Source organism: Struthio camelus, chromosome 10, assembly GCF_040807025.1.
Source record: "Struthio camelus isolate bStrCam1 chromosome 10, bStrCam1.hap1, whole genome shotgun sequence".
Classification (NCBI taxonomy): Eukaryota; Metazoa; Chordata; class Aves; order Struthioniformes; family Struthionidae; genus Struthio; species Struthio camelus.
In genome coordinates this window covers 1,431,002-1,454,405 of record NC_090951.1, presented here as the reverse complement: position 1 = coordinate 1,454,405, position 23,404 = coordinate 1,431,002, and the positions used below count along the sequence as shown (strand labels likewise).

Sequence of the window (23,404 nt, the reverse complement as noted above, 5' to 3'; positions counted from 1 at the left end):
CTTCTAGAAAAGTGTCTGTAGTTCTTCAGTCTCTGTCTGTGAGTGATTATACTATTATGAGATTTTTTTCCTAGACTGCTTCTAGATACTTTGGCTTTTAGGTGCAGCTATTTCCCCTATGTCTTTACCTTCCCTTAGAGTTTTCTACATTTCTTAACTCTAACTCATGGTGCTCTACCTGCTTCCCTTTTTATGCTATGTTTTGCTTTTAATGCTTTTAATGCTTTTGTTTTGCCACTGAAACCAGGATGCCTTTTAGCTGAAGTTATCCTGTGCTTGACTGTCAAGTCATGGTTTTTGGCTATCTAATAAGTATTCCCAAACAAGTTTCCTTCTGTTTTTTGGTCTGCATTTTCCTCCTGATCAGTTTTCATCATAATTTTCCTTTGCTCTGTGTCTTCCCCTTCCTTCCCTTTTCCAAAAGTGCAGTGGAATCCAGCAAAAATTAGCTCTTACCAGTGCAACTGACTTATCCAATCTGTGCTTCCCTTAGCCTGGAGGGGACCTCGTGCCAGCAGTTTTCTGAGCTTGTGCTTGTTACCTGAATTAACTTCAGGCCTGCAGCACATTTGTGAGCAGCACAAGAGATACCGAGCATGAATGCAAAAGTGCCTCTGCTTTTGTCTGGAGACAGAAAAGGTGCAGGCAGTGGTGGCAGTTCACAGAGGATCTGACACCTACTCCTGGGTGAACAGAGACGCTGCCTTTGCTGCAGCGAAGGGCACCCTGTGGGTCCCATGCCTGGGTGGTAACTGCTGCCACCCACCGTTTGCTCTGGTACTAGGGCTGGGAGCGGTGGTAGATCACCAGGCTCCCCTGCTATCCTTCCTTAGCACTAACGGCTCTGCCTTTCCAGTGAACGGAGACTCAGCGGGTGCTGCAGACGTTGAAGAGGAAAGACTGGCAGCAGGAGTGAGCTCCCTGACGATAGCAGCAAGTGTGGCTGATGGCTCCGTCACTCCTGCCCTTCCTGCCTCGTCGGCCTCCGGAGAGGCAGAGGAGACAGCTTCTGGCTCAGGCGCCCCCCAGTCCCGAGCCGCGGTGCTAGCCCTGGACGCTCTGCCCCCTGGGTAAGCAGCTCTGCCTTCTGCTGTAGACTCTCTCATTGCCCCAACAGAGCCAGCATGGCTGAACGTGTGCAAGCTGGCTGGGAAGATGTGAGCAGATCGGGGCACTGCTCTACCTCGGCAGCTTGGAGCAGCCCAGGCGGTCCTGCTCTGCCGTGCGTGCCGTTCCAAGGACAGTGCTGGACCGTGAGAACAGCAAGGGGATATGAGGGTCCAGGCTGGGTGGAAGCAGTAGGTACTGGTAGGGGTGGCTGTAGCATCCGGATTGCTTGTACAGAAAGACCTACTGTCTTAGTCCAGATCGTGTGCCCACTCCATGGAGACAAGCTGTCCTTTTTAGTCTGAACCAGATGGCTGGGGTTTGACTGTGCTGCAGGACTCCTCTCTCCTCCTTTAGGTCAGGATTCTTATCTGTACCCGTTACAGTTCTCTGGGATAGTAAAGAGTGAATAGCATCTCTGTAAAGACCAGTTTCTCAGTGTCAGTGCCCAGAAGGGGAGCAGTAAAGTCCTCTACTCTTCTGAAGCACAGTAGAAGCTGTTAAAGGGTTCAGTCAGTGAGAAGAAAATATATGAGAGAATGAATATGAATTTCCAGGGAGCTCTCTTTGAACAGGAGGGCGTGATCATTAAAAAAGAAACCTGCAGAAACACCATAAAGGCGTTCACTGCTGTTGGGGGAGGTGGACAGGATCCTTACATAGCTCATTTCTCATGTGCCACCTTGAAACCATGAACAAATAACAGCAAGCAGTAATCAAATGCATCAGCAGGTGGGGGACAGGTAGGACGTCTTCTGGGTCCTGGGCCTCTCTGGAGTTACCAGTAAAGAAGAGGGAAAAAAGATCTTTGTTAGCAGTGGCACTGAGTTGGTCTTGGACAACGTTTGTGAGAAATATGGAGACCTTGTAGTCCTCTGCGTGGAGGAAGGTAACATCAAGCATTGTACTGTGCTTACGGTGTGGCACTGTGTGTTGAAGGTGGCAGCAGAGGAGGCCCCAGGGAAGAGGATGCTGTTCTGGGCCAGTTAGTTTCCCTCGTGCAGTTGCTCTGCGCCCTCCTTCACCAGCAGCACGTGGCAGGAGGAGCTGGGAGGAGAGCTGGGGACTGAGCAGAGCAATGCCGGTGAGCGTACTGATCCTTGCTGAAAGCTGTAAGACAGTCTCCGAGCTCAGCCAAGCTCCCGCCTGCTGCCCTGTTACTTTCTGCAGGAAGGCTAGGCTGAGTTGTTCGCCCCTTCGTTCAGACACCTTTAATTTTGGACTGAAAGTGCAAAGTAGCAAGAGGGGGGTTGAAAATGGCTTGTGTTTCCTATGAAGGGAGCTGTTTATTTTCCTTTGGCTAAGCCAATGCCTGGAAGGTCAGGGCCTCACTCGTGTGTCAGTCACAGGTAATTAGGGTTAACAGCTCAGTGTGCCTTTATGTGGGGTGTGTGAGGGTTACTGTTCTCAGGCCTGGGCGCTTCCTGTTTCCAGGCAGCTGGAAAAGTCCAGTGCTCTGAAAAAGGTCTTTATTCCAGCCAGAGCTTATGCCGGTTGCTGCTCCTGCTAGATAGACTGAAGGTCTCCTTTTCCCTACCTCTGCATTGCCCAGGGTGAAACACGGTGTTGTTTCTTTCCCGGGGTGTGGGGGCGGTGAGGAGCCTGCAGGTACCTTGTGAACAGAGTTTACGGAGGCTGCAGGAGGCGCTGGGATGCTGCAAGCGCTGCTTTCTAAGACACGTAAGTCTTCCGTTTACCTGGTCGGAGGCACTGTAGAGCCAAGTGGAAGGGTGGCCTGTTACCTCTCTGTGCCCGTAGCCCTTGCTGTGTTCACAAACCAGAAAATCTTGCATGTCAGAAGGGGAGGAGGATGAAACTGTTGAGCTTTGCTCTTTGGGAGATGGCGGAGAAGAGCAGTGGAAGGGGGAGCAAACTCTCCTCCAGGCTGAGCTTGCAGTATCTGGGGACTGTGGAGACGCCTTTGATTTTCACCTTGGATCTTTTTTCATCCCCGCCCTGACCATAGGCTCTGTACGGGGTGAAATAGAGCAGCAACCCTCTTGCATGTGTTATCTGAATTATATGCTTATGCTGGGTTGGCCTGGATAGCCCTTAATCTGCTCAGTCAGGTGCAGTCCAAGTATCAAGTTCTTTCCAGGTGGGGGACAGCAGAGAATTGAGTTCATCCAGGTCCACGTGAGCTGTCAGGAGCCAGGTTTCCACAGCACGAGCCCTGCCCTGGAAGAGGCCGGACTAGCTTCTGCACGGGCTGCTGCAAGAGTCTGCATTGCCTTTGGTAAATAGGGATTGCACAAAAGGCTGTGGCACTAAGATGGTATAAATGAGCTGCTGGGGATCCCTTGAGACTTCATCTGGGGAAGCTCATTTTTGGCTGGCTTACCACACCAGGGTATTGCTTCGGCTAGCGGTTTGAGGCCCAGCTTGGGAGATGGGGATGCAGCTGGTTGGGTGAGTGGAGGCAGTCGTGTCTCAGGCAGAAGGGATGCGAGCAAAACCAAGCCACTGCAGATTTGGCAGCAAAATGCTCTCCAGAGCGTCATGCAGGATAGCCCCTTGCTGGCCTGGCTCCTGCTGTGATGACTGTGTAGGGAGTGTCGCAGAGTGCATGAGTAATAGTTCTTGCTTTGCTGCTTGCAGAAGCTGAGCCCCCCTGCAGTGCCGTCACTCTGTTGCTGAAGAGCCTGAAAGCTGCAGCGTCCCTGTCCTGTCTTAGAAACCTCCAGAACTTGCCTTTTCTGTGGGAACCCTGGCTCATTTTCTAAGTGTCTCCTTTGATCTGTGGGAGCATTGACAGCATTCAGGCTTTCGTTCCCTTCAGCAGTTGGAGGAGTCTTAACTTCTTGCAGCTCTTTCTGCTGGTGGATGCTCTGAGGCTGTTGGTCCCGTGCTCGCTGCCGGGCTGCGTGCGGATGGGGCCTGCAGAGGGTTCATGTGAGGATGCCAGGCTATTTATTCTGCTCGGATAGCTGTCTCAACAGCTGCACCAGATGTGGCAGGCACAAAGGCATCTCACATACAACTGGGAGTCTGTTTTAGGGGTTGGAGGATACTGGAAGGTGATCTGAATCATTCCAGACCCAACAGTGCCCAGAACCCTCCTCTTATGTCCTCCTGGCTTATGCAGAGCTTGTTTTCTTGTGAAGCCAGGGAATGTGTGTGGGACAAGAGCAACTGGTTGCAGCACTCAAAGCCTTTGACGTGGGGTCCTGATCCTCACCTGTGGGTTTCCAAGTGGACTGATAGTGAAAGCGGGGGAGGGCAGCCAGAGCCGCTGGCTCTTGCATCTGGTTCCTATCAGTGATGGTCCTGTGCTGGGGACAGACGGTCATTAATGCGGTGTGTGTACACAGCTCTGTCTCGCGCGTACAAAGAGGTACATTATACTGCCTGGCAGAAGGCATGGTGCTGTGGTTTCTTACATAAGGAGGGCGTTTTGCTTGGCCTGCAGGGTTACCTCAGCACTGCCACTTTGCACCATCCAGTGCTCCCTGTATGCACTGCCCGTTGCAGCCGTTTCCTGCAGTCAGATGGGAGTTACGTAGGTGCGCCGCAGGTCCAACGCGTCGCGTGTTTCAGGCTTGCACCAGTGCTGCACATGGATGAGAGCTGTAGTGTCTCTGTGAGTACCATCCTGGACTTGCATACCAGCGTGCAGAGACCTGGGGATAACTGTTGCTAAGACGTTGTGACTGCAGACGAGACGCACGTTGAAGCATTGACAGAGAGGGGAGGCGCTTTGCTGATAGATTGTGCTTATGGCCTGAATTTGCCTGAAAGCAGAATCCCTGGCCTTGGCAACGGGCATGAGACAAGATGATATCTAAACCAAACTCAACCATTTGTGTTTTTACAGTTGAGACCATAATCCTGCCACTGCGTTCAGTGATTGCGACTTTGCACCTTCTTCTACAAAGTTCTTAATCACGGTTCCTGTTGAATACCGTGGGTGATTGACTCTGTCCTCCTCTCTTATGGGATAATAAAGCAACAGCATATTCTAGACAGCTTTTGAAGGACTGTCTTCTGACTTGTCCAGAAATCAGGTTCCAACCTATGTTCTTAGTGCCTTTAAACAAAATGTTCGTGTTTTAAAAATCAAGTGCATCTTAAAAGATTTCGAACAAGCTGTTTTCTCTTTAGTGGTGTCTCAGTTCTTCCCTCATATGGACTGGATATCACTGTTCCCGCTGTCTATTGTTTGTTAAACTGCTGATCTGTCTTGCCAGTGGTGGTGTGGCAGCGCTCATCTGGGAGGAACATTGACTGGAAATAGGTTCCCAAGAGGAAGAGCTTGTTGTCTTGTGCGTTCCCTGACCTATCCCTTGAGCGATGGCAAACGATGTGCAGGGAAGAACTGGGCAAGGTAGTCTAAGCAATGTTGGATTTTATCAGCTCCAAGTGCCCCTGTCTCTCAGAGTTGCAGGATGACATAGCTGCTTGCTGTTTAACAGCATGATTCACTGTTCGTAGCAACAAAACATCAGATCGTGGGTGAAGCAGCCCTCAGCAAATTTACTTTTCAGATCACCAAGGAGCTGCTGAACTGAGGAGCATGCGAGCTTGGCACCTGTTTCTAGGGAGCCCGTGAGACAGGGACGCTCTGCAGTGGACGTCAGTAACAGCCACTGCTTTGCAGCACCGCCAGCAGCTCTCCTCAGTCCTCTGTGGTTCTTTGCAGTCATAGGGGCACCCAAATGAATATCCTACCGGGGATCCAGAAACTCTTTGCTCTAGAGGAGTCTTTCCCATAGTGTTTCTGGTCTCTGCAGCCACAGAATTAGTACTTGAGGACTTGAGAGCCTCTTGTCATAAGGGAATTCCAAGTCCTCAAAGCCCTATCGATCAGAAGAATCAAACTGTGAACAGATTGTCAGTGAGTTTGGAAGAGCTCTCCCTTCCAGTCATGGACATTGGCACCATTGATTCTGTGTGAGCGAGACTGAAGTTGTGTTCATCTCTGAAGCACTGCTTGTCCGTGTGGACAAAATGGATAGGACATCTGGCTGTGGTTGCCTTGTGCTCTGTAAATGAACTGCACTGCAGTCTCTAGATCCATCCAAAAGAGTCAATTATAGCCTCCTCACAAAGATGATCCTTAAGGGGATTTCCTGTTAGGATGATCATGGAGATCTACCCTGGCATTTCTCCAGACTCTGACTCATTCAAAGTCTTATGAGTGGAATTGTACCTTGGAATTTTATTTGCAAATTATATTAGTCTACCAGAGCCTTATTCTGGATGTGTATCCGATTCCTGGTGAGGATTGGAATTGCCTGCCTTGTGAATCTAGAAAGGGGGCTTTCCAAAGCTCCAGTGGCTCAAAAGCTGTGCTTGAAGTGAGGCGCTCTCCAGCCAGTAGCACTTCCAAAGGCCCGTCGTCTTCCTAGAGATACCCAGAAATACTGCTCCTTTTCCATTCATCTTGTGGGGTAGGTGTGCTTTGTGTTTTCAAGAAATCTCAGTCAAGCCAGCTCTGATTTTCTTTTTATAAGTGTCAATCTATTTTAGCTTTCCTGATATTTTTATGTTCATGGAACATGAGTTCATCACTAGTGAATAGGGAACAGGCTTTCTTCCTCTGACAATACCCAATGCTGTCCAAGGATAACTCAGGGAAAGGACTGACCACTGACTTTAGAGACGGCAACTTTCTGATCTGAGAGCAGCACTGGATAGTGCCAGGTCTCCCTTGACAGAGACTTGGTCAGTTCTCTGCTTAGCAGCCCATCGCTGTCAATGCTGTATGAAAGTGGTAGGTCCTGTCTTGGACTGTTTCCGTCCAAGACAACCACTGGTTGGTCCTTTGGATGAGGAAGATCCAGTATTGCTGAATGCAATTTTACGTGCAAATTTTACCTGTTTGCTGCAAATGCATTAAGTTGAGAGAGCTTTTCGCATGCCACAGGAGCAAAGCTAACAGCTCTGATTAGAGTTAGGCAAATTTCTTGACATTATCTTGAGTCTGGTGTTCAACACATCCTGTTTCGGGGGACTGAATCTCTTGTCTCAGAGTGTAAGATTGCCTTCTGTCTAGGTCAGAAATTTTTCAGGCTGCCAGCTTGACTTCTGGACAGTTCAGGTCTTCAGCTGAAGGCATGCTGTTGAGGGTTGGAAAGTCCCGTTGAACCTGTCCCCGTGTTCTATTTTCCCACCTCTGTAGAAAACAGTGTTGGGGCTGAGGCATAGTCTGTGGACCTGTGGTCGCAGTTGGTGTGCGGTTGTGGCCGCTCTTGGGGCAGAGGCCACAGTTTGGTAAGCTTAAATCTTATGCTGTAGAGGTTTGAGGGTAAGAAGGAATTGTGCAAACCAGACAATGGGGAATTGGCACTTAGACCATCTCCTTCACGAAGCGCTACTTGCTTTCTGCAAGCCTGGATTTGTTCAGTTGCCATCACAGTGTCACAACAGAGGCTAGTATATTAATTTCCTAGGGTGTTTTTTTGATGATTAATTGAGGTTGAACATTGAATTGGAAGGGAGACCTGTGGGAGTAGAAGCGTGGCAGGAGAACATTGTATCTGTCAGCAGCTTATGCTAGCCTTTCTCTGTTGTAGAATAAAAGCTGACAGAAAGCATGGTACTTCATGGAGGTTTTATGTTTGCCAGGGCATAAACTTTCATGAATGAATTAAGGCAAAGAATGGTTTTCAGTGTAGCTGTGTAAAACCAGCCCTCCCTATCGCACCAGCTCCCCTTAGGGGCCACCTCCAAACTGAGTGCCTTGTGGACGCACAATGTTTTTAAGAGGTATCTGTCAGCAATGATCAGGAGGGCTGCCAAGAAAAATTTCAGCCCAAGCCCAAATTCAAAGGCTCCCCTTTAAAGATGTATTAAGAGAAACCAAACAAAAACTACATCAAAAACTCACAGGGCATAAAACTGACCCTGTGTGAAATCTTACACCGACCCTCCTACTTTCTGGAGGAAATTAGGAATTTATGCTCTAAATTTTGCCTGTTTTCAGAATGCAAACTGCTGCAGCACCTCTGTAATAGTCTTTATTTAGCAAGCTAGATAAATGCTGTGCAGACCTGCTATCATTCTTTATTTTAAATGAAGGTTAAAATGCTGCAGCTAAGCAATGCTAAGAGGTAGGTTTACTAATCCACTAGATGCAGCCCTCTGGTCGTTCTTAGTAATAAGGTGATCATTAATTATTCACAGCTCGCTGATCCATGGGGGAGGCTTGACTGCACAGCTGCAGTCCGAGCGTATGGGAACACATGCAAACAAACAGAGTTTTCATTAGAAAGCTGTTTGGACGTGATTTAAAGTAGATGGAAGTGCCTGTGAAGTCTCTTGGTCCTACTTGGAGCAAGCCTCCTGTCCAGGAAACGGGGTCCCCTGCGCTGCAGCCATCCTTATGGGAAGGGTGAGGCCCCCAAGCTTGCGGGGCCTCCCAGGGATGAGGGAACCCTAAAAGGCAGAGGCCTGTCCTGTGAGCGGGAGCCACGCAGGGTGCCACCGACGTGCCAGCTGCCGCTGCAGCATTGGTTGCATCTCTCCTTTTTCTGCATCAGCATTGCCAGCTAAGAAACAAGGAGAGGATCAGAAATCCCTTTCTCGCTGCGTGTAGTCGCAGTTTGAGAGTCCATGGCGGAGGTGAAGGTGGTGTGTGCTTGTTTCTAAAAGCGCTGGCCTCTTCTGTGCGAGGCTGAGTGCGCGGGAACAGGGCCGTGGCTGCTCTCACTGCCCCTGAAACGTGGGCTGAGGCTGCGGACATCGTCTGGGTATTGCTGGATCCACATTGCTCATTCCAGCTGAGCCACTTTGCTTCAACTCTGTGTTTCAGTAGAGTACAGGAGCTGTCTCGTCTGCCTTGGTTTTCCCCGTGCTCTCTCCTAAAGGGTGCTGCTCTGAATGCACACGGGTTTTGGTGGCATCCCCAACTGCAGGTGTCAGAGCAATGCGCTTTGGTGGAGAGACACCTGCGAGATCCTGCAGTGGTAAGCGGGCCACTCTGGCTGGCATCGCAGAGGGCAGTTTTGCTTTGTTAGCTGTGCCTGGACATCACCAAAAAGCAGATGTGAAGTTTCTATCGATTTCTGCTGGGTTATGTAGTGTGCAGGCTGCCTACTGTTGCTTCACATCAGGACGCGCCAGAGCTGGGGAAGGGATCTGAGGAGATTCGTGTTTTCTGTCACGTGTAAGGTGTCCTTAGTAGGAGCTCTGCACCACCAGTGCCCCTGAGAAGCACTTTGCTCTCTCTTGCTCTGCTGATGCTTGTGTCATGCCTGGTGAGTACCTTGAAGAGCGAGTTAGCAGAGAGGCTGGATGGGAAGCGTCCGGCTGGCTGGGGCTCTGCAGGGCTTGCGGGCCTGCCTCTGCCCACGTCGCTGTCGGTGAGCAAGGACTGTCCCACGGCTGCCTGGCCTGTGTTACCCAGCTGATCCGTTTGATCAGAGTGCCTGCGTCTCGCTCCAGTTTCCTCTGTTCATCTACTACTTCCCTTGCTCTGCTAGTGGTGGTTAGTATCAGGAAGTGGTCTCAGTACAGGGCATTTCAGCCTGCCCTGGGTCCTGAGCTTCCCCATCCTAGAGCAAGGCTGGGAGTGCTGGGGGGTGCAGAGCGGGCATCCCCATCTGCTGCGCGTAAAGAGGGCTTTCACTGCAGGGCTGCAAATCTTGTTTCTCTATGACTTTCACTTCTAAGCTCCTGTGATGATGATGTGGTTGACTCCCCTCCTCCTCTGCCAGGGCTTGATCTCTGTCTCAGCAAGTATCAGCTGTCTCATGATTTTTTTCTTTCAGGTGGGAACAGCGAGAGCTGCCTAACGGTAGAGTCTACTATGTAGACCATAACAACAAGACTACCACCTGGGAGAGACCTCTTCCTCCAGGGTAAGGTGCTCCCTTACTCAATCTATTGTGAATTCTCTGCAGGTGGTGTCTCGAATACTGAGCTAACTTGTTGTAGTGGCCACACAGGAGTCTACAGAGAAGGGGGGAAGTCGGTGGTGGGAAGGGGTGGAGGAAGGTCTTTTCATTCCTAAAAAGAAATGAGGTGAGATGACCAAGTTGTTTACTGGCTTGAAAAGACACTTTTTACGTCCTCTAGAAGGCCTTTTTTTTTTTTTAATAGAAATGATGAAAAGACCTTTCTATCTGTTGTACTTTGGCCTTTATTAAAAGATTATTATTTGTTTGAACAGTCGGTAGAAATCACTGGCAACTTGAGCAACAGTAATTGCTTGTGGGCAGAACAGAGTGGGGTGATTTTTTGGGACAGGAGCCTGCAAAGTCTTCCTGAGGAACAGGAGGAGGGGATAGAGCCCATGTTGCCTAGAAAAACAGACACTTTAGATGAGGGATGACTTGGGAGGACTGAGTTCCTAGGGAGCGTGTAGAGGCATAGAGAAGTTAGACCTTGTCCTCCCTCAGAGAGGCCTCTTAAGTTCTTAGCATGCTGGGTGGCTGCCTGCTCTCGGGAAGACAACGCTGCTGAGCTCCATGAGACATGCTAGAACTCTGAAAACTTGTGTCCAGGAGGGTCATGCTTTCATTTGCAGCAGTAAACAGTCTTTAGGTCATGAAGACGGTATGTAGCTCTCTGGGCCCCTGTGTTTTCCAGAGGCTTGTTGAATTCTCACCTTTTCTTTGTGCTCCTAAAAGCAGAAAAGTCGGTGAAGCCAAACCAATATTGTTCTCTAGATGGCATTTATCTGAAGTTGGAATGACTGGCTTGAGCTTTAAAAGCCAGTGTTCTGGGTGAATGTGAAATGAAAGCCTCTGGTCACACATTACCTTCCATTAAACTGTGACCTCTGCAGCCCTCCCTGCCACCTTCTGATCCTCTAACAGCTTAAAATCTATCTAGTATTAAAAGAGGGAGGCTGTTTCCTGAAAGTTAGGTTTGGGAATACCTGAAGTGTGTTCTTCCCCTCCAAAGCAGGCCTCTATTCCAGTGCCTTGGCTCTGTTGGAGGTCAGGTCTCTTGGAGGAATGCTTATTAAATCATGGCATTAACTCATTAAATCATTAACTGTTAGCGCCTAGGCATCTCCTGTCTCGGAGCTCAGCAACGCTGCTTCGTGTGATGTTGCAGGAAGATGCTTCAAGTCTTATTAGTCTCTTGTGTTTCCTAGTGGTAGATCTCATTTTATCCCAAGAAACTTCTTCAACTATAAAATTGAGGGTTATACTGTAACTAGGAATGGAGACCTCATGTTAAAGGGTAGTGCCCAATCTTGGGACAGGAGCCACATCTAAGTATCTGAAATCAACCTGTAGTGTCAGAGTGAAATGAAAAGTCTGGCTAAACTCATAGGCCCAACAGCTCTTGTTGTCTTCCTCCCTTGAAGGACGATGAGCTGTTTTCCTTACCTGTGTTTCTGGAGGCTGATGAGCCCGTGAAGTGTTTCTGGGAGCCAGAACTCAATCTATTGTGAATTCTCTGCTGAGCCACTGCATGGAGAACACGACTGGAGCTTGGCAGCTGGTTAAATTCACAGTGCAGTGCTCCTCTAAATTGCGTTTTCAACACGTTCTTGGGCAGCAGCTGAATATTCTCAAGCTGCTGCTTCTTGTCCAGGGCCCCCGGAGCCAACTCTCAGCAAGGGAAATTGGAGTTTCCTCCATGTTAGACCATGTTCTGTGCCTTCTGCCATGCCTCTTTAGCTCTCCAAGGTTTCTTTCTTCTGGCCCCCATACTTTCACACTAGCGTTAGTATTAAGAGTTGCCACGTAACGGCTGGAGACACCTGCCACCAGATCTGTCTGTGCTGCTCCTTTCATTAGCTGGAGGGGGTTTGTTCCAGGGCAGCTCCAGGCCTCCTTGTTCCCATGCTGCATGTTGTCGTCTTCCTGGGCTGCTGGCTGTAGGGAGGAGATCTGAAGTGATTCTCTTCTTGGGAGGTGGGTTTACCTATAGGTGCCTAGCCCAATCCTGTCCTTCCAGCAGCACTGATGCGTGTGCTGGTCTTGGGGAGGACTTGTATTTGGGCAGGTTGTCACAAGAGGGAGCATCAGTTGTCATGCCTTTCCTGTGTAGTGATTGCTGTGGTGCTTGAGGAGGGATTCTCTGCTGGGACGTGTCCCAGGGGCTCAGCTCTGGGGCTACAGCTGATCTCCTGAAGGTTGATTGAGGGATGTTGGCTCAGCAGTCCTGTGTCATGTGCTCAGGCTCCATGCAGTATAAGAGATATTGGAGGAAGCAGGGTGGTGGTGTGCGTGTGAGTCTGGTGCCACCTCCCCTGGAGTGGAAGATGATCAAGCCCTGACACGCTGAAACAAGGGCTGGAAGGGGCCTCAGGAAGAGCCCCTTTCCTGAGGGAGAACAGGTGGTGACATCTCCTTCCTGGGATCTTTCCAGGTGGGAGAAGCGCGTGGATCCTCGAGGAAGGTATTACTATGTGGACCACAACACCAGGACCACCACGTGGCAGCGCCCTACAGCCGAGTACGTGAGGAACTATGAGCAATGGCAGTCCCAGCGAAACCAGCTCCAAGGAGCCATGCAGCAGTTTAGCCAAAGATTCTTGTACCAGGTGAGGGCCAGCGGCCGCGGTGGCTCGGGTAGTCCTCGTCTGGTGGGTCTCACCCAAGCAAGCCTGGGAGATGTGGAGCGTGGGGATGGTGCTCGCTGGGCTGTGAGCAGCCCCCTTCTACCTGCACAGGGCCATGACTTGCAGCTGGCCTGTGCAGAGACAGGTCTGAAGGCTCGGTGAGCTCAGCCGAACAGTGAGCTTGGACGAAAGATCCCAGAAGTTCCTTTGCTGAGTGCGGAGAACCTTGTGGGAATAGCTTTCTTATAAAAACAGCTTGTGCAGCCATGGAATGCGGTGGGAGGTGTCCTCAGCAGCCTGTCCCTGATGTATCCCTTCAGTGCCAGCATGGCTAGGCACGGGCTTTCTCCCTTGGCTCCCATCAGCCAAGGCACGCTGGTCCCGGCCAGTGTGTTGGCATTTCTTAAGGCCTTGCTCCTGGCCTGGGGGAGAGGGAAGGGGCCAGCCTGTGCGAGGCCTGCAGGACTTGCTGCGTGCTGTCAGAGCTTGGGCCTGTGCGGGGAATACCGCAGGAGCCTCACCTGTTATGAGCGAGGAGGTTCTCGGGGCTGAGCCATTCCTTCCCCAAGTCTCCGTTCAGCTGAGGGTGATGTGGTTGGATGCTGCGCGACCTCAAGAGACAATGCCAGTAAATGTGGGCCCAGGGTACAAGTGCTGGCATGGTGAGCGCTGCAGCAAGAGCCAGGGAACCAGAGTGCCCAGGGAGCGAGCGCTGCTGGGCTCTGTGAGCTCCCTCCTGCCTTCTCTGCTTTTTTCCCTTGTTCTTGATTTGGGCTGAATAACCACATTTCCTTGCTGGGGGAGTGATCTCTCACTAGCCCCACAGAGCGGCAGCTCCTGAGCGGAGCGTGGGCTCAGACCCCTCTTGTCCTGGTCTTGCCACTGCTGCCTGAGCCAGGACCTGCCTTCCAGAGGTGGTGAGCATCCTCTGATAACCAAGTCTGCGCTGGCAACCCTTATGTTGCAGGCTGAGCAGTCGTTAGGAGTGAGCAGTCTGGAGCATTTCTGCTTCCCAGACGGGTGATGTTTCCATGCTCCCCTCCCATCAGCCAGCCCCCGGGCTTTGGAGGAGGTTGTAATGCTGTATAAAGCATGGCCCTTGCCAGGAGAAGGAGTGCTCCAGTGGAGCAGGTGCAAAGTGAACATGTGAGGAGCAGGGTGACGAACTCCTCATTAGCATACGGCTGCTCTCTGAGGAAGCCAGAAGGTTGACGTGTCCCAGAAGGATGCAGAAATGCTCCTGCTGCTCATGCAGTCTCCCCCAACAAGGAGCTCAGATGTGCCCTCCCTGGAAGGGGGGTGCGCAGAGCTGGTGTGCAGAGCTGGGCCGCTAACGCTGCTGGACACGAGGCAAAGCTAGGGCTGCTCCGCAGGACGTGCAGGGCGCCGCTCTGTGCCCCTGTCCCGCCCCTGCCCCTCTCTCCCTGGACAGCTTGCCAGGCCGGTGCATCTGGAGGGGGTCCAGGCCACAGAGCGGGGTGGGCTGTTGCGGCTTTGCCCGCCGCGTGCCCGTGCTCCTGCAGCACGCTGCTAGCGGGACCTGCGAGGGCAGCGCTGGCTGCGGAGCGGTGTTCGGGAGGGGGCTTCCACCAGCGGCTGAACCGGATCCTGAGCTTGTAGCTCGCTAAGGTCTCCGTGAGCGCCGGCCCTGGAGCCGCTCCAGCGCTGCGCGACTCGCCCTGGCAGAGCGCAGAGGGAGGGACTCGCACTCCAAATTTAGCCTGATGAAACGATTGTACTTTTATTTCAAGCTTTTTGCTGCCAGCAGCGCTGGCTCCTGCTCTGCCTCCTTCCCTGCAGGGGCTTTCTGCTTGGCTTTGCCCTCCTCTGCCCACCTGGCAGGAGAGGAGAGCAGAGAGGCAGCAGGCAGCGCTGCGGCCCATGCTCCCGCGGGCAGCGTGGGCCTCTCCGTGCTCTTCCAACGCGGCTCGCAGAGCTGGGATGCGGCCAGGGACCCCTCTGCCTGGGAGCCGCGGGGCTCCCAGCCCGGGCGCCTGTGCAGCGGGCTCGGCGGCCAGTTCCCTCGTGGCGAGGGGTCTCGCTGGCACGAGGAGCCAGGCTGTTTCCAGCAGGGTCCCGTGCGTGTGGGGCCGGCTGAGAGCAGCAGGAGGGCTGGCTCCCCGTAGCGCTACCCTGTGCTCTTGTCTCCCTGCTGTGTTTGTTTTAATTAGTTATTTTTAGGTCGCAGTGAGGCGATACCTCTGGACGTGACTCGACTGTCTCTGGCCAGTCTGTCTGGGCAGGGAAGGGAGCGGAGGCTGCTCAAAGCCTGAGGCACGCTGCGTCGGGCTGGCGGCTGCCGGAGGCAGCGCCTCCTTCACCCGGCTCGGGCTCGCTGGGCCGGGTGCGAGGGAAGAAGCTCGGAGGAGCATGGGCTGCCCTGGCCCCATCCCAGACCGTTCCCTGGGACGTCCCGCCGGGGCGCTGGGCTGGCCCGTGGGGTGCCCTGGGGCTCGGCGGCCGCTGGGTGCTCAGGCCGCCCCTGGGTGCTGCTTGGGGGCTCTGCGAGGCGTCGGGCCTGGGGGTGCTGCACCCGTCCCCTCGCCGTCCGGGGCGGCAGCGGGGAGGGCCCGGCCGTGGGCGGCGTTTCACCGGCTCCGGGCACGCTCCCGTCCCTAGAGCGGCGGCGGGACGGGACGCCGGGGAGCGCGGCCCCTCTCCTGCGGCTCGGTTTGAGGAGGTGCAATGAAAAGACCTTTCTGGTAACAGTACGTTTCTTATTTAACCATTAAAAGCCCTTGCAGCGCCCCCCCCTCCTCCCCCGAATCCCCAAGCGTTGGGGCTGCGCGTGCATCCCCGGGGGACCTGCCGCGGAGCCGGAGCTGGGGGGCAGCGCAGCCGCCGGCCGCCCTCCTTCCCTTCCCGCGGCCCGGGGCATCCCCCGGTTCAGGCTGGGTGACGGGCGGCCGGGGAGGAATAAAGGTGCTTTGTGCAGCGGCCCCCAACCTGCTGGGGGTGGGAGGCGGCGGGGCCGGCAGACGCCCGTCTGCGCCGGCATGAATGTGCCCTCAGTGCGAGCGCATCCCGCAGCCCGCGCTGCCCCGCGCGCGAGGAGGGGGGCCGCGGGCCCCGCCAGGAAGCGCTGGGCGTGGACAGGGCTTGTGGGAATGATTTCATTGGAAAGGCCTGCGATATTTTTTCCCTCTTGTGTGTGGTTCTTGGAGAAGGTTGGAGGTGTAACCGGTGGGGATAGTCGCCTTGGCCAGCGGGCGCTGAGCAGCCGCGCACATCTGGACTTTGCAGCTTGGTCCTGCTCCTCGCCGCGCGCCGTGGCACGGCCCCTGCCCTGCCGCCCCCTTGGCTGCCCCAGCCTCTGTTTAGTTTGTGCTTTTTTTTTTTTTTTTTCCCCTCCCCCCCCCCCTTTTTTTTTTTTAACACCCCTTGAGTGTGCAAGTTGTTTTTTGTTTTTTTTTTTTTTTTTTAGTTCTTTGGGAGCAGATCGCCTCTGCTGCGAGCTGTGGGCCAACAGGAGGCGAGTGGAAAGCAGGGGGCCGCGAGACTCCCCTTCGCCCCACGCTCCTGCTGCGCTCTGCTTTTTCCAGCCGTCTTTTGCGTTGTTTTTTATTTTGTATTTTTGCCCTCTCTGTTGTCTCTAGTCGTCTGGCGCCCCGTCCGACAATGATCCTCTTGGTCCCCTTCCTCCCGGCTGGGGTAAGTACAGAGCCTCCTCACCTGCCGCCGCTGCCCCTCTCCGCCAGGCTCCGCGCGCCGCCGGCACTCCGGGGAGGCTCGCTCGCTCCGGCCGGCGCCTCCCGCGGCTGGGGACACGCGTCCCCCGAGGCTGCGCTGCCTGATCTGCCCATGCTTAGCGCGAGCGCTGATTTTCAAATCCAGCTTTTTCCCACTTCTTTCCCCCCCCCCCCCTTCTTTTTTCCCTTTGCCTGGAGGAGTTCCCAGTTCCCTCGGCTACCGAGCGCAGAAGTGTTTGTGGTTGTTCTTTGGACTTGAGGAAAGGCTAGGGATCCAGCTCCCCGCTCTCCCCCAGAGCCCGGCTCCGCAGAGCGATGGTTTCCCCTCCCGACCGTGCCTCCGGGGGCGTCCCGCTCGCTGGCAGCCCGGCTTCGCCGCCGGCCGGGGGGCTGGCAGGAGCGGGGACGGTTTGCTGCCCCGTCTCCTTAGCGCTGCTTTCGGCTGGGCTCTGCCATGCCTCCCCCTCCGTCGCGTCACGTCCGAGCCGGGCGGCGGGGCCTCGGCCTCGGGCGGCAGCCGGCGGCGCCCAGGGGAGCTCGCTGGGCGCCGGGTGAGCGCGGGCGGCCTGCGGGCCGGGCCGAGGGGCCCCTTTCTCCGCGCGGAGCATCCCTGCGGAGGGAGAAGCCGGTTCGAGGCGACGCTCGTGGCCGGCCCGTCCCCCTTTCCCGGGAGGGTGGGAGCAGCAAGCCCAGCGCCCCGTCCTGGTCCGGGAGGAGGCTGCGGAGCAGCCTGGGGGCGACGGCGCTCGCGCGGGTTCGCTGATGGACCAGCGGGGAGAGAGCAGGGAGGGGTGCGGGACCCGGGCAGCGCCGGCGCCCTCGAGGCTCCCGCGCTTGGGGGGCTGATGGAGAGCGGCGGCGGGCGCTCCTGCCCCGAGCGGGGAGCTGGCAGCAGGGCCGGGCGCCGCGGCTCGCGGACGGTGGGCAGGGGGTCCGCGGCGCCCGCAGGCGGTGGGTACGGGGGCTGCAGAGAGGCGCGCCGGGCTGCCGGAGCGTCCCCCGCGGGCAGGGGACGGCGCTGGAGCCCCTGACGCTGTCCCGGGTGAGCCGCCTCTGTACGAGCGAGCCGCGGCCCGGCGCGGAGGGTCCACCGGCTGGGGAGGAAGGCACGGCTCGGGGGACGGCAGCTCCCTACGGCTCAGAGGAGGAAGCGGGTCCTGCCCTGGGAAGCCCCGAGAAGATTCGGGAAGGTCCTAGGGACGGAGGGAGCCCCAGGCGGCGTGCGCATCCCCGGCAGAGCGGAGGCGCTGCAGCCCCCGGCCCGGCGGGGGGACGGGGCCGCAGCGAGTGCCCGGAGCTGGCCCCGGCTCGGCTGCTCGCGGCGGCCCGGCTCCGGGAAGGAGCTGGCAGGAGGGCCGGCGTGGGCGAGGCGGGAGGGAGGCGGCGCGGGGCGCGCGTGCAGGGCCTCCCTGCCGGCATGGAGCAGGGCTGCGCGCGCGGGCAGTGACGCAGGCACGTGGAGGGAGGAGGCGCGCGGGGGGCACACGCGTGTGCCTGCACGCGCGCACGCCGGGCAGCGGCGTTAGCAGAGGTGCAAAGAGCAGGAGCGGGGCGCGCGGGCTGGGAGCGGGTGCCGCGAGCGGGAGCACGCGAGGCCCGGCGGAGCGGCGCCGCCGCTGCGAGCGTCGTGCTCCTTTGGTGCCAGCCTGCGGCAAAGGGGCGTCCGCGCGGGCCGCCCGCCGGCGGCAGGCCGCGGAGGGAGCCCGGCCGCCCTGCAGAAAGCCTCCGCGGAGCTGCGTGGAGGAGCGCGGGCGCGCTGCTCGCCGGGCTGGCGGCGCGGCCGCGGAGGCGTCCTCCCCGCGGAGGAGGAGCGGGGCCGGCCGCCCTGCAGCGCCGCGGCTCGGGCGCGTGGGGACGCGTGCTCTTGTCTCGCCCCCTCGCAGCGAGCCGGGCTGGGGCAGGCGGCGAGGCGCGACGGAGGGAGCTGGCGCGCTGCGTGAGCGGGGAAGGGGTGGCGCCTTCCCCTTGGGACCCGGGCGGTGGAGTCCGCTCCCCTGCGGTGGCCGGGCTGGCCCGAGCGCACGAGCTAACGCTTTCTCTCCCTTTTCCTCTTAGAGAAGAGACAGGACAATGGGCGAGTGTATTACGTGAACCACAACACGCGGACCACCCAGTGGGAAGACCCTCGCACGCAGGGGTAGGGAGCTCTTGGGAGGAGCAGGGAGGATGCTCGTGCCTTCTGAAGACGTGTCTAACGGGTCACCAAACGCAGAAAGCTGGGTGCCTGGCTCGGCCGTGGGCCGGAGCCCTGAACAGTGCTGCAGGCCCCAGCGCTGGCGAGCCAGAAGCACGCGGCTGGGGTGTGGAAGCGCTGAGAGCAACGCGCAGAGACCAGGCGGGCTCGGAGCGTGGGGCAGCTGGAAACCGCAAGGCTTGGCGTTGCGGGGGAGCCGCCGGGCTGGCGGGAGCAGAGCAGAGCGGTCAGGAGATCACTAGAAGGCCCCGGGGCTGAGCAATCGGCGATGGGGAAGACCGCAGGGCTGTTTGGGCAGGAGGAGATGCCTTCCCACAGGGCTTCACTTAGGCTCCTCCAGAGAGCTTGGGTTTGCAGCTCTCCGGAGACCTGCTGCGGCTGAGGGTCTGGCCCAGGTCTCCGCTCGGGCGCCTCTCGCGCAGGTAGAGAGCAAAGCCAGGGCTGCGGCCTGGCCTGTCCCTGGGCTGGGAGCGCAGGCAGGTGCTCGCTAGCTCTGCACCGTGGAAGGGCTCGTCTGCCCTGGCGCAGAGCTGCCAGTTCAAGGTAGTCCCACAGGGCAGCGACAGGAGGGCCCCGGTTCAGGGTGAGCGCGCGAGGAACCAGGCCCTGCAGGGAGCAGAGATCCCCCGAGCTGCCTGTTCAGGAACGTCTTGCTTGTGCCGGGCAGGATGATCCAGGAGCCGCCCTTGCCGCCTGGCTGGGAGATGAAGTACACAAACGAGGGCGTGCGCTACTTCGTGGACCACAACACTCGCACCACCACCTTCAAAGACCCACGTCCCGGATTCGAGTCCGGGTGAGTGCTTTGGTGCCAGCCCCTGGTGCTGGAGCCGGGGGGCTCGCAGTCGGAGCGCGGCACGAGGAGCTAGGGCTCGCCTTGCTTGTTCGCAGCCCTTCCACGCGTGTGCTCACAGCACAGGCTGGAGAAACGGGTCTGTTTGTCGCAAGGACCTCGAGGTGTGGGCTGAGGAGCTTACGTGTGGCTCTGACAGAGGAGAGCTCCCTACGTGCAGCTCAGGTGGCCAGTCCTAGAGACAGCCTCTTCCTCCCGCCTGGCCGGCGGTGAGCTTGCTGGCTGCTGAGGCAGGGCAGCTCGAGTCGGAGCCCGGGGAGGTGTGGGGCTGCGAACTGAGCCAAGGCCCGCGTTGCTTTTGCAGGAGCAAGCAAGGTGGTTCCCCTGGGGCGTACGACCGGAGCTTTCGCTGGAAATACCACCAGTTCCGCTTTCTCTGCCACGTGAGTACCGAGCACCGGGGCCCTGTGCAGCGCGAGGGCGAGGAGGGCTGCTGAGCCAGCTGCGCTGGGACAGGTTCGTGGATGGCCTGACCCTGTGGGCAGGCTCGGGAGAGGAAAGCTGCTGTGCTGACCTGCACAAAGCCTCGTGTCTGTGCCTTGCTTGCAGTCAAACGCGCTGCCCAGCCACGTGAAGATCAGCGTTTCCCGGCAGACGCTCTTCGAGGACTCCTTCCAGCAGGTGAGGAGGTCTGGGGCAGGAGCGTGCCGAGCCAGCCCCTCGCAGACGCGCCCCCGGCGCAGCAGCCCGGGGCTGACGGTTCCCTTTGCTTCTCTTCAGATCATGAACATGAAGCCGTACGACCTGCGGCGCCGCCTGTACATCATCATGCGAGGAGAGGAGGGCCTGGACTACGGCGGCATTGCCAGGTGAGCGCCGGCACGGTGGGACCGCGTGCCCCGGCTGCGCAGGGCCGTGTCCTGGCTGCACGGGTGACCCGCTCAGGGGCCATGCAGGCAGAGAGGTCTGCGAGGCGGCTGAGCTCGGGGTCCCCAGTCTTCCCCCCAGCGCCGGCTTGAACAGAGGAGCCCAAGGGGTGTTTAAGTGGAAAACTGTGAGTTCTGGGAATGGTGAAACATCCCCAGAGCGTTGTGCCAGCTTGTCCCCCCTCTAGGGAGGGCCGGGGAGCCGGGATGCGGCTTCCCTACAGCAGCCAGCGCTCTCCCTGCAGCCCGCGCTCGAGCTGGGGGCCAGTGTTTCTCGGGAGAGGCGGCGGGTGCCGGGGCGCAGGCCGGGCGGGACCGCAGCTGCCCGCCGTGGCTGTGCGTCCGCCGGCGGCTCCGGGGAAGGCGTCGCTGCGCCGTGCCGGGCTGCGTCTCTGCCGCGTCCCGGCCGCTCGTTCTGGGTGTCTGCCTTGGTGCTGGGCTAACGCTTCCCCGCGCCCTCCCGCCGCCCCCCGGCGTCGGTGGCCTTGGTGCTGGCATGCTCTCGCCTGCTCCTTCCTCGGGGTGACGCTGCTCCTGGCTCTGGTGTAGGGGCTCCTGCTCTGTGTCTCTCTCTGTGTCCTGCCAGTGGTTTTACCCTATGGTAGGTTACGTCATGCTGTTCTACCACAGGGTAGAACCACGGACAGGATACCGGGGCTGCCTCTGCGCCGAAGGACTCGTCTCCCCGAGCTGCCGGGGGGAGCAAAGCCAGGACAGACGCCCCTCCCGGCCGCTCCGAACTCGCGGAGCAGGAGGGGTCGGGAGCCCCGGGCGGCCAGGCGTGTGGAGCAGATGGGCAAAAGGAGGGAGCGGGGTGCACGCTGGCGCTGCACGCGTGAACAAGTGGGGCCCTGTGTGACGGGGTGCGCACAGCGGGGCGCCCGTCGGTGCATGACACCGCGCATGGGGCTGAGCCACGTGGTGCCTGCTGCGATCCCCACTCCTCTGAGCAGGGTCTCCTGCTAGCTGGGGCATTTCTTGCTGGTGCCTCTAAAAGCGCTTATGAACCTTGCTCAGCGCCTCCGTAGTGGTGGATGGACTCTGGGGTGGAGGATGGCGTGAGGCAGCGAATGCCCTCGCCCGCTCCCACCGGGGCCCAAAGCTTAAACCAGCAGCTAGAAGATAGGAGCTTGGCTTGTACGGGGCTGCTGCCGAGGGACGTGGCCTGTCCCCGCTTCGCGTGGGTGAAGTCCTCGTCGGGTGTAGCCTGGCAGACCCCGGCAGCGCAGGCTCCTTGCCCCGGTGGCTGCTGGAGCTGCTCGTCACCGCTGTCCCCGTTCCTCCTGTCCCCAGGGAGTGGTTCTTCCTCTTGTCCCATGAGGTGCTCAACCCCATGTACTGCCTCTTCGAATACGCCGGCAAGAACAACTACTGCCTGCAGATCAACCCCGCCTCCTCCATCAACCCCGACCACCTCACCTACTTCCGCTTCATCGGCCGCTTCATCGCCATGGTAAGAGCCCGGTGCCAGCCGGCTCCTGCGGCGGGTGGCAGCAGGAGCCTTCCCTTGGCAGAAAGCAGCGGTGACGGGCCCTGAGAGACACGAGGGGCCGGGGAGGCGATAGGGGACGAGACGCTTCAGTTGCTCTCTGATCAGCCGGGCCGCGTTCCTGGCTTTCGTCCCAGCCTCCCGTGCCCGCTCTCGCGGGGGCTGAGCGCCTGGGAAGCCGCAACGGGGAGGCGCTGCGAGCGCAGGGGACCGCAGGGGGGCTGCGGAGGACGCCTGCGTGCCGCGGATGTGCTCGGCTCCGCAGAGCCACCCGCGTCTCCTCGAGCCCCTTCTCGCCCCGGTTTCGCTGGGAGCGGGTTGGGAGGGGCGGGCGTTGCTGGGGGGTGAGGAGGTCCACGCAGGCTCGTCGAGGGGGGCTGTCTGAGGGGCTCAGGGAAGGGCACAGGACGATGGCTCGTAAAGCTGGGATGGCTGAGGGGCCGGAGGGGACCTGCTTTCCCAGGGGCTGCGCGGCAGCGATGGCTCCAGGTCTTTGGCTGCCACCCCAGGTGCTGTCGGGTCTGCAGCTTTGGGGACTATATTTAGCCCCAGCAGTGTGAGATTTTCCAGCTGCCCGAGCCCCAGAGCGACTCCTCCCGTTGGTCTCGCGTTCCCCACGGCCAGCCCGCTTGCAGACCGCCCCAGGCCTGCGGGCCGGGGGGGACTGTGAGGAGCTCCCGGGCTCGGGAAGGGTCCCTGGCCCGCGGCCCCTCGAGGTGTTGCGGGAAGCTGGTGCGCTCTGCTCAGGTCTCCCGGCTGTCCTGCCCTGCCCCGTGCTTTGCAGGATACCAATAAAACCCCAGACTATTACTCACCACTGGGCCGTTCTAGACAAGCGTCTGCATTATTTTTGGCTGCCTTTGCCTTGGGGCTCCTGGAAGCCAGGGATTCAGGGAAGCCACAGCAGAGCTCTGTTTAAACAAGTGCTCTTAATAGAGCTGCGCGGGGAGCAGGCGACGCCGTGGAATTCGCGGTGGGGAGGGGAGAGGGGCTGCGCGCCCCGTGCTGAGCGAGCCGCCGGCGACTCCGCGAGCCGCCCGCCCGCCCCGGGCCAAGCCAGCCGCTCCTCCTTGCGCCTTTTGGCAGCCAGGAAGGAGCTCGGCACAGCCTGCGGGGCCCTCGCTCCCCTGCTCTCGGACGGGTTTCGGGGCCCAGCAGAGCGGTTCCCTGTGGGCTATGCACAGCAATGAAGCATCATCTCTCCCTGCTCCATGGGGGAGCACGTGGGTCTGCCCCGGGATCCCAACCCTCGGTGACCAGGTGTCCCCTCTTCGCAGGCTCTGTATCATGGGAAGTTCATCGACACGGGCTTCACGCTGCCCTTCTACAAGCGGATGCTGAACAAGCGCCCCACGCTGAAGGACCTGGAGTCCATCGACCCCGAGTTCTACAACTCCATCGTCTGGACCAAGTCAGTGCCCTGTGCTCCTCCCACCACGGGCCCTGCTGCTCCTGCGGCGAGGCAGCGTTGGCTCCAGGTGGTCCCTCGTTGATGGGCTGTGCTGAAGCCTTGCGCCTCCATGAGAAGTAACATCTTGGTGTCTTCCTGCAGGGAGAACAGCCTGGAGGAGTGCGGCCTGGAGCTGTACTTCATCCAGGACATGGAGATCCTGGGCAAGGTGACCACCCACGAGCTGAAGGAGGGTGGGGAAAGCATCCGGGTGACAGAGGAGAACAAGGAGGAGTATATCATGTGAGTCTGGGTCCTGATGCCCCAATCGGGCGCTTAGCCCCGCTGGCTG

General features: G+C 58.0%; 1 protein-coding gene across 5 annotated transcripts in view; it reads left to right on the top strand.

Moving 5' to 3' along the window:
* WWP2 (WW domain containing E3 ubiquitin protein ligase 2) overlaps nt 1-23,404 on the top strand; it is a 51,677-nt gene that overhangs the window by 23,942 nt on the left and 4,331 nt on the right. For all 5 annotated transcript variants that reach the window (XR_011143234.1, XR_011143233.1, XM_068955817.1 and 2 more), the window contains exons 8-19: nt 857-1,070; nt 9,819-9,908; nt 12,379-12,553; nt 16,168-16,222; nt 18,316-18,397; nt 19,122-19,250; nt 19,612-19,690; nt 19,857-19,928; nt 20,028-20,116; nt 21,467-21,626; nt 22,940-23,073; nt 23,215-23,355. Coding sequence is in view for 3 of the 5 variants with exons in the window: in XM_068955817.1 (XP_068811918.1) it covers nt 857-1,070; nt 9,819-9,908; nt 12,379-12,553; nt 16,168-16,222; nt 18,316-18,397; nt 19,122-19,250; nt 19,612-19,690; nt 19,857-19,928; nt 20,028-20,116; nt 21,467-21,626; nt 22,940-23,073; nt 23,215-23,355 (1,420 nt within the window). In the remaining 2 variants the exon portion in view is untranslated. The remainder of the gene's footprint in view (nt 1-856; nt 1,071-9,818; nt 9,909-12,378; nt 12,554-16,167; nt 16,223-18,315; nt 18,398-19,121; nt 19,251-19,611; nt 19,691-19,856; nt 19,929-20,027; nt 20,117-21,466; nt 21,627-22,939; nt 23,074-23,214; nt 23,356-23,404) is intronic.